Source organism: Lactuca saligna, chromosome 5 (genome assembly GCF_052625555.1).
Source record: "Lactuca saligna cultivar CGN05327 chromosome 5, ASM5262555v1, whole genome shotgun sequence".
NCBI classification, from domain to species: domain Eukaryota; kingdom Viridiplantae; phylum Streptophyta; class Magnoliopsida; order Asterales; family Asteraceae; genus Lactuca; species Lactuca saligna.
Window position 1 is genome coordinate 168,542,962 of NC_136421.1, and position 11,797 is coordinate 168,554,758.

General features: G+C 28.5%; 1 protein-coding gene across 1 annotated transcript; it reads left to right on the forward strand.

Moving 5' to 3' along the window:
* The first annotated feature begins 332 nt into the window (after positions 1-332).
* On the forward strand, positions 333-4,258 carry RPN13 (regulatory particle non-ATPase 13). The gene is made up of 13 exons (XM_078958120.1): positions 333-428; positions 867-924; positions 1,108-1,200; positions 1,331-1,390; positions 1,621-1,734; positions 1,849-1,915; positions 2,048-2,099; positions 2,660-2,775; positions 2,874-2,897; positions 3,410-3,501; positions 3,594-3,671; positions 3,775-3,829; positions 3,935-4,258. The coding sequence occupies exons 2-13, from the start codon at positions 886-888 to the stop codon at positions 4,030-4,032; spliced, it is 888 nt and encodes a 295-aa protein (XP_078814246.1). The 5' UTR covers positions 333-428; positions 867-885; the 3' UTR covers positions 4,033-4,258.
* Positions 4,259-11,797: the final 7,539 nt, after the last annotated feature.

An 11,797-nucleotide genomic window follows, 5' to 3' on the forward strand; every position in this document is an offset into this window, starting at 1 on the left:
ACGCGCTTGGTCCCTACTGTTTGTTTTTATTATGCGTTTGGTCCCTATTTTACCTAAAAATACTATAATTTAAATAGGAAAAAATTGTGGGGTGGATAAAGTAAGGTGAAGGGGATGGGTTTGGGGGTGTATTTAGTTAAATAAATTAAAAACTCAAGGGTAAAACAATCTTTTTAGGTAAGACGGGGACCAAGCGCGTAACAAAAACAAACAGTAAGGACCTTCCGAGTTAGAAAAATAAGTTAGGGACCAAACGCGTAAATTACCCTAAACCATAGGGACCATTTGTGTAATTTACTCTAGGATATATTATCGCAATCAAACTACGGTCTTGGCTGTATCTCTCCCCTGACCTTGGACCCTGCTTCACGAACGTCATCACAGAAGGATACACTTCGGAGATTGAACTAACTACACTTACACGAAAGGTAACCGATCATCACCATCTTCATCTTCCCTACTTTAACCTACAAGTTTTCTTTTCAATCATTCCACTTCCAAAACACGAACTAGGGTTTTAAAACCTCCACTCCAAGTTTCTCTATTCGAAAACCTATTCTTCTTATTGATCCTAAGTTTGCAGTTTTTTAATCAACATGCAAATAATAGGATTTAACGCCACTATGCTTAAATCGAAATACTCTCATTATAATATCGTTGATGTTCCTATTTTTATTACAAATCTGAAATCGGAAAGGTAGGGGTTTAGCTATAACCTCTTTCACGGTATTGGAAAACCTAACATTCACGTTAGCAGAGCTCGGTGGTGTTAGTCCGCCATATGCCTCTTTTTACAACTTCTATTTGTCGGTAATTGGTTTTGTAAACATCCATCTGATACTTAGCTATATTTGTGTTATATGCAGTTAATCAACAGTTGAACTTATGGATTCTTCAGATACAGAGCTTTTTCCTGCCATTCAGGTTTTGTGAAAGAAGATTCTATATTTCTTCAATTCGTAACCTGAGATTAGGGTTCTTACATACAACTTTTAGCAAGAAGATGTGTTTACTTCTGAATCTGTTTATCAAAAAATGAAGTGAATAATTTAGTCTTGAATTGATTATCTTGTGATTATAGAATGTTCATTATCTGTAAAATTCCAGGAGGTTTTGCTGGAGTTTCGTGCTGGTAAAATGCATATGGAAGGAACACGTGTTGTTGCTGATCCACGTAAAGGACTTGTTCGAATTGGAAGAGTATGAATTAAATACAAGCTTTTATTTCTATGCAACTTATTTTAGGGCTAAATGGAAGAAATTTCAACATTTTCTATCTATTGATTATTGCATACTTTACTTCTTATGTTGAGTTTCTGTCTTTTTACAGGGAGAAGAAGGATTAGTTCATATTCAGTGGCTTGATCGAACTAATAACACCATTGAAGATGTATCCTGATTTAATTTTATATATAACATATCATTATATTTTGCACAACATTTGGATAGAACTATGCTTACATTGGCTGAGTGTCAAAAAGAAAAAAAAAAAAAACTGAAACCATTTTGAAAAACCAAATGGTTTGGTTTTTGGTATTTTAGAAGTTGTATTTGTTCAAAGTTTCACAATTTTGGTAGATTCTAGAAGATTCTGATTTTCTTTAACACAAATAAACATAGGATCAAATTGTTTTCCCTGAAGAGGCAGTTTTTGAGAAGGTTGGCCAAGCTTCCGGAAGGGTCTACATATTAAAGTTTCAGACAGATGATCGCAAGTGTTTTTTCTGGATGCAGGTTAGCAAATGATGATGTTATATTAAAAAAGTTAAATAATTATTGAAGGTATTAATCAGATCTTTATAATGATGTAATTCGTTAAAAATAATTATATATATTTATTTTTTTCAGGAGCCCAGAGCTGATGATGATGAAGAGCTGTGTAAATCAGTCAACCTATACCTCAATCAACCAATAGGTAGTATTTATGCTTCAATCATTTACTTAGAGAATATTATTAGTAGTTCTGAATTATTTACAAATATGATGCAAACTTTTATAAAATTCTCTTTAACAACATTTTCGATATGTGAAAACTTTTATGTGGCAGATTTCCCTACTGAAGAAGAAGAAAACACTCTTGGTGAAGATATCTCATCAAGGTATGTTGATATAAATGAAAAGTTAATTTTTATCTTTTTACTTATTTATATATATCAATGATATTAAGATTTGTAGTATCTAACTTGATGTAGAAGAATATCTTAATATAAAAAGTCAAGGAAACGCGGCTTTTCCCAAAAAGTCCAAAATTTTCACAAATTCCCCTCATTTATTTTTACCTTACAAATCCCCAAGTTCGAGTATTTTTCAAACATCATTTTGTGATTGCCTAAAATACCCCTGTTGACTAAGAGGCTGTTTCTTTATGACTTGATCCAGTTTTAATCGGTTAAGCCAAAAAATATGGCTTAATGTATTAAGACACCAACTTTTTACCTATTTGCCCTTCTTTTTTTTTTCTTCCTAACTTCTCTCATGTTTAAATTGATGCTTATTATGAAATTTGTTTATGAGGGTAAAATGGTCATTTTGTCTCATTCAGATGGTTTATTCAGGCTAGAAAAGAATCAGAACTTAGTATAAAATGTCAACTTTTTACCTAATTACCCTTCAATTTTCGTTCCTAACTTTTTACCTAATTACCCTTGTCTGTATACAGGGCTGGAGATTTAGTTGGACCAAGTACAGGTGCAGAATTAATTAGTGACGTGTCCTCTTCAGGACCTGTTAAATTGTCAGATCTTCAAAGAATATTAAGTAATATTGGACCTTCAGGCATGTCATAAATTTTTTTTTCCTACTTTTTTACTTTTTTTTTTATTTTTTCAAAATTTTATAGTTTTTAACAAATTTGTTACCATGATAATGTGCAGGTGAGGCAGCAGATCCTGATGGAGGTAATAATTTTGAGCATTTTTTTATTTTTTTTTATCATTAAATGAAGGGGACAAAAACTAGGTCTTTATTTGTCATTTGTACAAAAGACGTAAATGCCCTTCTCATTTTCATCAACAAAAAAGTAAGATATGAGGGCAGGATGGGTGAAGGTTTTTAAAGCTATTTTTATGATGAGGGCATTTACGGCTTTTACACAGAGTGAGTCCCTGTCCCATCTTTTTGGGTGGGACAAAAAATTGAAAATCATGTTCTATTGATTTATTATTATTATTTTTTTATTTTTTATGATTTTGATAGTTTGCCCTTGATAGAAATGCAGTGTTTTTGACTTACATATAGCTGTATAAATATCTAAATTGCCCCTAATTTAATACCAAATAATATCAAGTAATGATTACTAAAACCTCCGAAAAGCAAAAGGTTGCAATTATTTCAGGATAATTGGAGTATGAGTTTTTATTTATTTTAATCACAGTGATTTAAATTTAATTTTGAATTTTTGTTTATATAGGTTTAGGATTGGGTGATATCTTGAAGCCTGAACTTATATTGCCATTGATGGAGAATTTATCATTGGAACAAGTGGCATCCCATTTGCCTGAGGTAAGATGAAGTCCCTGTATAAGTATTTTCTATTTTAATTTTTTTTTTTTAAAAGTAAAAAACACTAAAAAATAATATTATCTTGACGACAGGGGCAATGGAGTCCAGAAGAATTAATGGAGCTGCTACAAAGCCCTCCTTTCCGCCAACAAGTAGATTCTTTCACTTATGTGAGCATCTCTTCCTTTTTCTACTTCTTTTATTGAAGGGTAGTTTTGTCATTTGCCACTTATATGCACATTTCAAATCCTTCCACGAATGTGGTGTATGCAGGTGCTCAAGACTGGTCAAATAGATTTGACTCAATTTGGAGTTGACCCGAGTAAATGTAACCACTTTACAACCTTTTGTTACAAATTGTAAATTACTAAATGATTGTATAAAATTGTTTTATGATAATATGATTAATAATTCTAAACATTTGTTTTTACAGATAAGTTCACAGTGCTGTCTTTTCTTGAGGCCCTTGAAGATTCTGTTGCTAAAACATCTAATTCCGATGAGCCAATGCAAGATGCTGAGGAATCTTGATCAAGTAGCTGCTAGACTCATTTGCATAACAGATATTGATTCAAAAGATTACAGATTTGTGTTTGTGGATATTGCAAGTGTTTTGTATTTTGAATTTATAGACATCTCGTGTACACAAAAATTAGTACAAGTTTTTAAGTTACTTCGTTTTTAAGTGTTTTGTGTGCCAGAATGCACAGATTTGGACCATCGGATGAATAAAATCAATGATTATGATTTGAGGGTCTATGATATTACAATAGAGTAGTATGTACCATATAATCACACAAATTTCAGAAAAAGAGTATTTTGGTGAATTAACCTATTTTAAAAAAGGTAATTTTCGGATTTTAAGGGATCATTAACACTTCTAATTTTAAAATCTGAATTTTTTAAATTAATTTTAATTAATTCTAAACATAATTTGTAAACATAACCGATTTTATTCCGTTAGAATGAATTTTTGTTTGAATGATGTTCTTTCAGAGTTTAATTCTAGTAGAATATTAACGAAGAATAACAGAATTCTTGAACTCCTAGTTGAAGAATAACAACATTTTAATATTTTCATATACATTCGAACTTAAATACAAATTCATACATATTCTTACATACTAATAGCCTTCTACATTGTAATACATTTATACATATTCTAAAAGAATATCATAAAAAATCAGCATTCTTGAATATACAGTTAATGAATAAATACAAGTGTAATTCTTAAAAAATAAGAACATTCTTAAACTGTGAGTGTCATCAATCTTTGGCTCATTCTTCAAGTCATTCTTATCAGGTCTTCAAGCCATTCTTCCGACCATTCCTATCACAAATGCAACAAAAACTAATAATGGTTAAAAACATGTTGCTTGCAATTCCTATTAATTTATACATTCTGGGAGAATACATATAATTCATTCCGGTAGAATATACAGAACATAATCTTGCATAATACACAGAATACAATCTCGCAGAATACATAGAATAAAATCTGCTAGTTATAACTTTACATGCCACTATAAAGAATTAAAAGCATGCGATTTTCCATTTGCAATCGTATTTCTCTATATATAAACATTCTAAAGCATAGAATTTATAAATGCATTCTGTCAGAATTACTATAATGTTACTTGTAATTCCTAGCATTTTATATATTCTGGAAGAATACATAAAATATGATAGAATACATAGAATATATACTGATAGATTACATAAAATTTGCTACTAAATCAAGATTATAAAATTATGAACAGTGGAACATGTTAAGTTTAATAATTTTCAAATATTAGAAGGTTAGATTTTGATATTTTCCATATATTGCTTATTTAATCAGGTGATTACAAATGCTTTTGAGAAGAGTTTTCTCATTCATACAATGTTTAAGTTCTAAAATGTCTCAAATTTGTGAAAATCTCTTATAAACCCTTAATCAAATCTTCACCCTAAATTGATTGAAAAAATCAAATACCAATAGCAAAGATTGATGTTACTCAGGTAATTAACAAATAAGGAGTTAATAAAACAACAAAAAAACATATCCAAAGGTTTAATGAAGGAAATAAAAGAAATACTCTTTGAGGCATTTCTACAAACACCTGACGTGCAACATAGAAATCAAAATTTCTTTCAGGCCATTTCTACAACAAAGCTGCCAAATTCTCTTTGAGGCATTTCTACAAACATCCATCGATTCTTAATCAAACGAACACCTATGTAATTCTGCCAAATCAAACAAGAACAAAAAGAAAAGAAGGAGTCTTTACCTATTGATTGAATCATTGTTGAACAGCTTCCTCCATCACCGATTCCACCCACCTGCCGATTGCCACCACCCCATACGACTTACTGTTGCCTTACAACTCCCAATTTGCAACCACCTTTGTGTTTCAAGACAATCGGACCAGAAGAAGAATGGAGCCGAGGGGAGCAGCCCTGCGCTGCCGGCCTCCCTCCATCGCCTATGCTAGCGATCCACCAGCACCACCGAACCCTCACTTCTAGCCTCTTTCCGATCATAATAGGCCGACGAACATGCAACTGTGAAAGAATCAATTTCTGGTGGAAAGGAGGAATCGAGGTATCGATGATTTCTGGTGGAAAGGAGCAACTGAGATATTGATGATTTAAGGAAGCCGCCGTACTCTTTAAGGTTAGGGATGTGGGCTTTGTAGGGTTAAACTAATTAAGGAGATATTCATTGAATTATTTTTTTTACCATAATTAGATATAGGAAGTTTACCATTATACCCTTTTTTAATTTCTTTAATGATTTATTATTCTTGAATTCTCATTGGTGCATTTAGTCACACACTATTTGCTAAAAACATTTGAACCTAACTATATATATATATATATATATATATATATATAGGTAAAGGTTCAAATGAGAACAAAAAAATAATAAGAACTCTAAGAACCTCTAATTTTAGCTTATAAAGGGCATTTTTGTCACAAACACATTATTTCATCTAAAATTTAAAATACGAGATCAAAACATCAGATATGGAAAAGCTCATTCTCCCTCTCTCTCACCAAACATCTCTTCCTCTCCCTTCTACCTCCGGTGACTTTCCACCACCACCTGCTACATTCGGTGCCGCCACTAACCACTGCCACCACCTACTTTCGGCGGAAGAAACATCTACCACAACAACCCAACCACTCTTATGACGTTGCTCCCGTTACATATCTCCATCCGCCTTTTTTTTTCTCAATCTCCTTGAAACACCACCAAAATTGTTTAGATCTGGTGCACCACCACCTCCACCTACCATTGATACGTGTTTTAGACCTCCAAAAGCTTTCGTTTTCATCAGATTTGTGTTGATTCTTTATAGATCTATGATCTTTGATGACATATCTCTGATTTTCGCTTAGAAATCTATGATTTACACCTCCGATCTGTTATGTGTCGCCTCCTTCCCCTCTATTACTCGTTTTTATCTCTCTCTCTCTCTCTCTCTCGGTCAAAACACCACCAAATCGATATCTAATATGATGTTTTTGTCCATTTTCAGGTTAGATCTGGTGTGTGTATGGTGTTTACATTGATTGTGTTTACAAAAGGAAGTTTAGATAAAAAGATGCACACAAGGTGTTTGATGACATGCCTCAATGAAATTTGATAAGTTATTAAGCTGTGAATTAAGTTGTGAATGCATATTTTTTGTATATTAAACTATGAAGTTTGTGTATTTAGCTGTGATATTTGTGTTTAAAATTGCGAATTGAATGCATTAAGCTATGAATTTGTTGTTTAAATTGTAAATTGACTCTATTAAGTTGTGAGTTTTGTATATTTAATTATGAATTAATTGTATTAAACTGTGAATTGATTGTATTAAATTTTTTAGTTGAAAATATGCTTTTGAATGTATATATTTTTTGGGTATTAAACAGTAAATTTTCTGTGTTTAACTATGAATTAAAAGTTTTAAGTTGATATTATGTTTTTCTACTTGCATTTGTTGTAGATCTCTATTATATTTTGTTTTTTTTTTTTTGTTTTTTTTTTGTTTTTGTTTTTGTTTTTTGTTTTTTTTTTGTTTTTTTTTTTTCCTGTTAATGTGTGAATTTGATATTTTAATCTCTCATTTGTCATATAATTTTGTTAATCTTAGTTTTAACTGCTATTAACTTGTGAATGTATAATTTTTTTGAATTAAACTTTAAATTTATTATACTAGTTTGTGAATTTTATATATTAAATTGTGTATTAATTGTAATAAGTGTTTTAAGTTGATAATATGGATGTGAATACTACTTTTTTTTTTGTATTAAAATGTGAATTTAGTCTACTAAGCTGTCATTTTTGTGTTTTAAACTGTGAATTGATTACACTAAGCTTTGAATTTTCTTTTTAAACTACGAATTGACTGTATTAAGCTGTGAATTTTCTGTTTGAACTGTAAATTAACTAGATTAAGTTGTGAATTATGTGTATGAAACTATGAAGTTACTTGTATTAAGCTATGAATTTTGTGTATAAACTTTGTATTGACTATATAAAGAGTGTTAAGCTGAAAATATGGTTATGGATGCATGCTTTTTGTGTATTAAACTTTGAACTTTGTGTATTAAACTCTGCTTTTGTGTTTTAAACTGTGAATTGACTGCATTAAACTGTATATTTTCTTCCTAGACTATGAATTGACTATATTAAGCTGTAAATTTTGTGTATTAAATTATGAGTTGATTGTATAAAGCTGTGAATGAACTGACATTAAGCTGTGGTTATTTTATAATTTTTTTGTTTGTTTTTGAAATAATGTAAATTTTATTCACGACTTAATATATTAAACTCACAATTTAAAATATGAATGATTTATGTATAAATTTTTTTGTTAATTTTTTTCTGAATATATTTATTTGTTGTGTTGTATATGTATATAAGAATACATTAGTTTTAATAATAATTTGTCATTAAATTCAAAATGAGTGAAATAAATGGTTTTATTAGACTGTGAATGCAGTATTTATGTTATTAATGCATGACTTTGTTTACAGATCTAATTTAGAAGAAAATAATGGTTGAGATGCTGGTATAGGTGGTTGGTGGTAGTAGTAGGGTTTGAAATTTTGATTTCTTTAAGTTTGTGAATTAGTATAAAATTGTTTGTATTAAATTGTGAATTTTGTGAATTAAATTACGAATGGACTGTATAAACTTGTAATTTATATAAGTTTTGTGTTCAAATATGAGAGCATATAAGAATGAAAATATTATACTGCAAAAATTACAATTTTGTCCTTTTTGTATCGAAAAGAGAGAAAAAAAAAGGATTTTCACATGTTTAACAAGAATATCATGTAAATATTTATTAACTAATGGGGTTCTTAGGTTCTTAATCTTTTATGGTTCTCATTTGAACCACTCCCTATATATATATATATATATATATATATATATATATATATATATATATATATATATATATATATATATATATATATATATATATATATAGGTTCAGGTTCATTTGAGACCATTCTAATTTTGTAAGACCGTGAGACCAAATCTAAAAATAATTTTAAAATGCAAAATAAATGGAAAAATCAAAAAATTCTTTTTTTTAAATATTATTTTCGAAACTTGAATTAATTAAAAAAAATAAAAAAAAATCTTGTTTTTTTGAAAAATACGTGAAATATTCTAATAGAATATTACACTGTACATATTCTAAAAAATAATTTTAAAATGCAAAATAAATGGAAAAATCTAAAAATTCTTTTTTTAAATATTATTTTCGGAACTTGAATTAACTCAAAAAAAATCCTGTTTTTTTTTTTTTTGAAAATTGAAATATTCTAATAGAATATTACACTGTACATATTCTAAAAAATAATTTTAAAATGCAAAATAAATGGAAAAATCCAAAAATTCTTTTTTTTAAATATTATTTTCAAAACTTGAATTAACTAAAATAAAATAAAAAATAAATAAAAAAAATGCATCTCACGGTCTCACAAAATATAGGTGGTCTCAAATGAACCTAACCCTATATATATATATATACACTAGGTTAAAACCCGTGGAACCCACGGGTAATAATTTTAGATAGAATTAAAAAAATGATTATATAATAAATTAATATATCATTAATTTAGGAAAACTTAGGAATTGTAATATTATATTTTTTTAATAAATTTGTAATTTGTAAGTATTTAATTATACATGTAAATCCACCTCTTTTATAAAAGTCATGAGTTTGTATAATGCAATATACTATCACTCAGAAGACAAGCGTGTGAGTTGTAAAAAAACTTTATTCTTATTAAACCCTTACTTTTGGTAGATGATTATTGTTGAACATATCTGGGTTGTAAAGTCAACCACATCAGAGCGTGTGGGAAGAAAAAAAGTTTGTTGGCTAAAATGTCATTTTTCTCATTGTAACTTACCACCCTAATAAATATTTTAACTCCATTATCTCCATCTTTTTTCTTTCATTATAACAGCCCTCTTCCATTTCTTTCTTTTTAATATTGATTTTTGAAAAAAAAGTATTTTCTTTATAAAACGGCACCATATATTTGTCGATTATTGGTAAATTAAAGATCAGCACCTTTTGTACGTAATTTATTAGTAATCAGTATATTAAATGACCATTGATAATTCTAAATCGTAAATTCTATTATAATTGTTAATGAAAGATACTGCAAGTCTCCATACGAATTACAAATATAGTTTCACTGGAATGTTACAAATAAAGACCAATTACCAAATTACTAATATAATTTTATTAGAATATTACAAATAAAGACCGATTAATAGTTTAGGGGATCATTTTATAATTTTATATTCTAAAAAAATATAAACAACATTTGTAATTTTATATTTTAAAAATGATAAACAGAAGAAAAGGAAAAGAAAGATGGAGAATGTTTGCTTATTTGTTGCTAATGTCTTTATAATTTTGATTTTGTCAATAATAAAAATAGTTAGATTTGAAGAACTGGTTAAGGAGTTATTGAATCCAACCCTTTAGTTATTACATAAATTAAGTTTTCCTTATTTTTTATTGACTGTAAATGTTATTAAGGAAAAATGAATCGACCATTTAAAAAAATCACAAGGTCCATTTTACCCCTGCCAACATGCCAACAATATTTAGGTAGCTAACAATCCGTAATGAAACTAAGTTATTTAGGTAGCTTACAATGTAAAGTATGTTGTTAAAACAACTAATTATGAACTAAAATGCTAATAAAGGAATGTAAACATACAAACACAACACATAGACATACACACATAACAAACATAAAGAACATAAGTAGTTTCCCAAAAGTACAAATCATAGTCAATCCCATGTTATAGCATTGAACTTTTCCAAACAAATAAAATATTATAGCATCATATTGTACTACACTTTTTCAAAAAAAGTCATACTTTTTTTTTTTACATTTCGGCAAGCTTTCATTTTACATTTCGTACTATAGTAGCAGATAAAACTTATTCATTTATCGCTATTTTACATTTTGGCATGCTTTCAGATTTATCAATAATAATAGATAATAACATGATATTCATAACAAATAGTAATAAAAAAAATATTAGCATACTTTTTTTTTCTTCTAGAAATGAGTTAATTAACAGCATATCAAAATAACTACGAATAACAATCTTTAGTGTTCCTTTTATTAATTTCTTCTAACAATAAAAATTATAATCTTATCATTTGTCAAACAAAGAAAATACTTAAATTTTTCGAATATGTAGTTTCACAGGAGTTGTCGGTCCCTGTATAAAAAATAACAATGTACTTTCAAGTATATATATTTATTATACCATCTATTTTAAAGTACACTGCCCTAAAAATAAAAAGTTTTCAATAGAAACATAATTAGTAAACATAAAAGAAAAGTAAGATTGTAAAAAGATGACCATTCTGCCCCTAAAAAGAAAATAACAATTCCACCCCTACAAATAAAATGACTCTTCTGCCCTTGTATTGTTAACATATAATTATTTTTTAAAGAGTATTCTGACCCGAGAACAAAAATTAAGAAAAGTTTGACAATTTGGTTCAACAATCATAAATTCAAAGTACAAAGCTAAAATTGGTAAAAGTGAAAAACAAAAACTTATTAAAAATGATTTAGAAGCTTTAAAGTTACCATTTGTCAAACAATGAAAATACATAAAATTTTTGAACTATTTCCATTGATTTTCAGGAATGGTCATTCAAAGTATAATGGTTTGACAGGAAAAGGTTAAGAAATCAGTTTTTTTGAAAGTACAATGTTATTTCTACATATGATACAAAGTTTGTTGTCCATTTTATATTTT

Coding starts and splice junctions, on each gene's coding strand:
- RPN13 (XM_078958120.1), top strand. CDS start 886: ATGGATTCTTCAGATACAGAGCTTTTTCCTGCCATTCAG. Junction 1,201..1,330: donor GACTTGTTCGAATTGGAAGA/GTATGAATTAAA, acceptor GTCTTTTTACAG/GGAGAAGAAGGATTAGTTCA. Junction 3,502..3,593: donor TGGCATCCCATTTGCCTGAG/GTAAGATGAAGT, acceptor TCTTGACGACAG/GGGCAATGGAGTCCAGAAGA.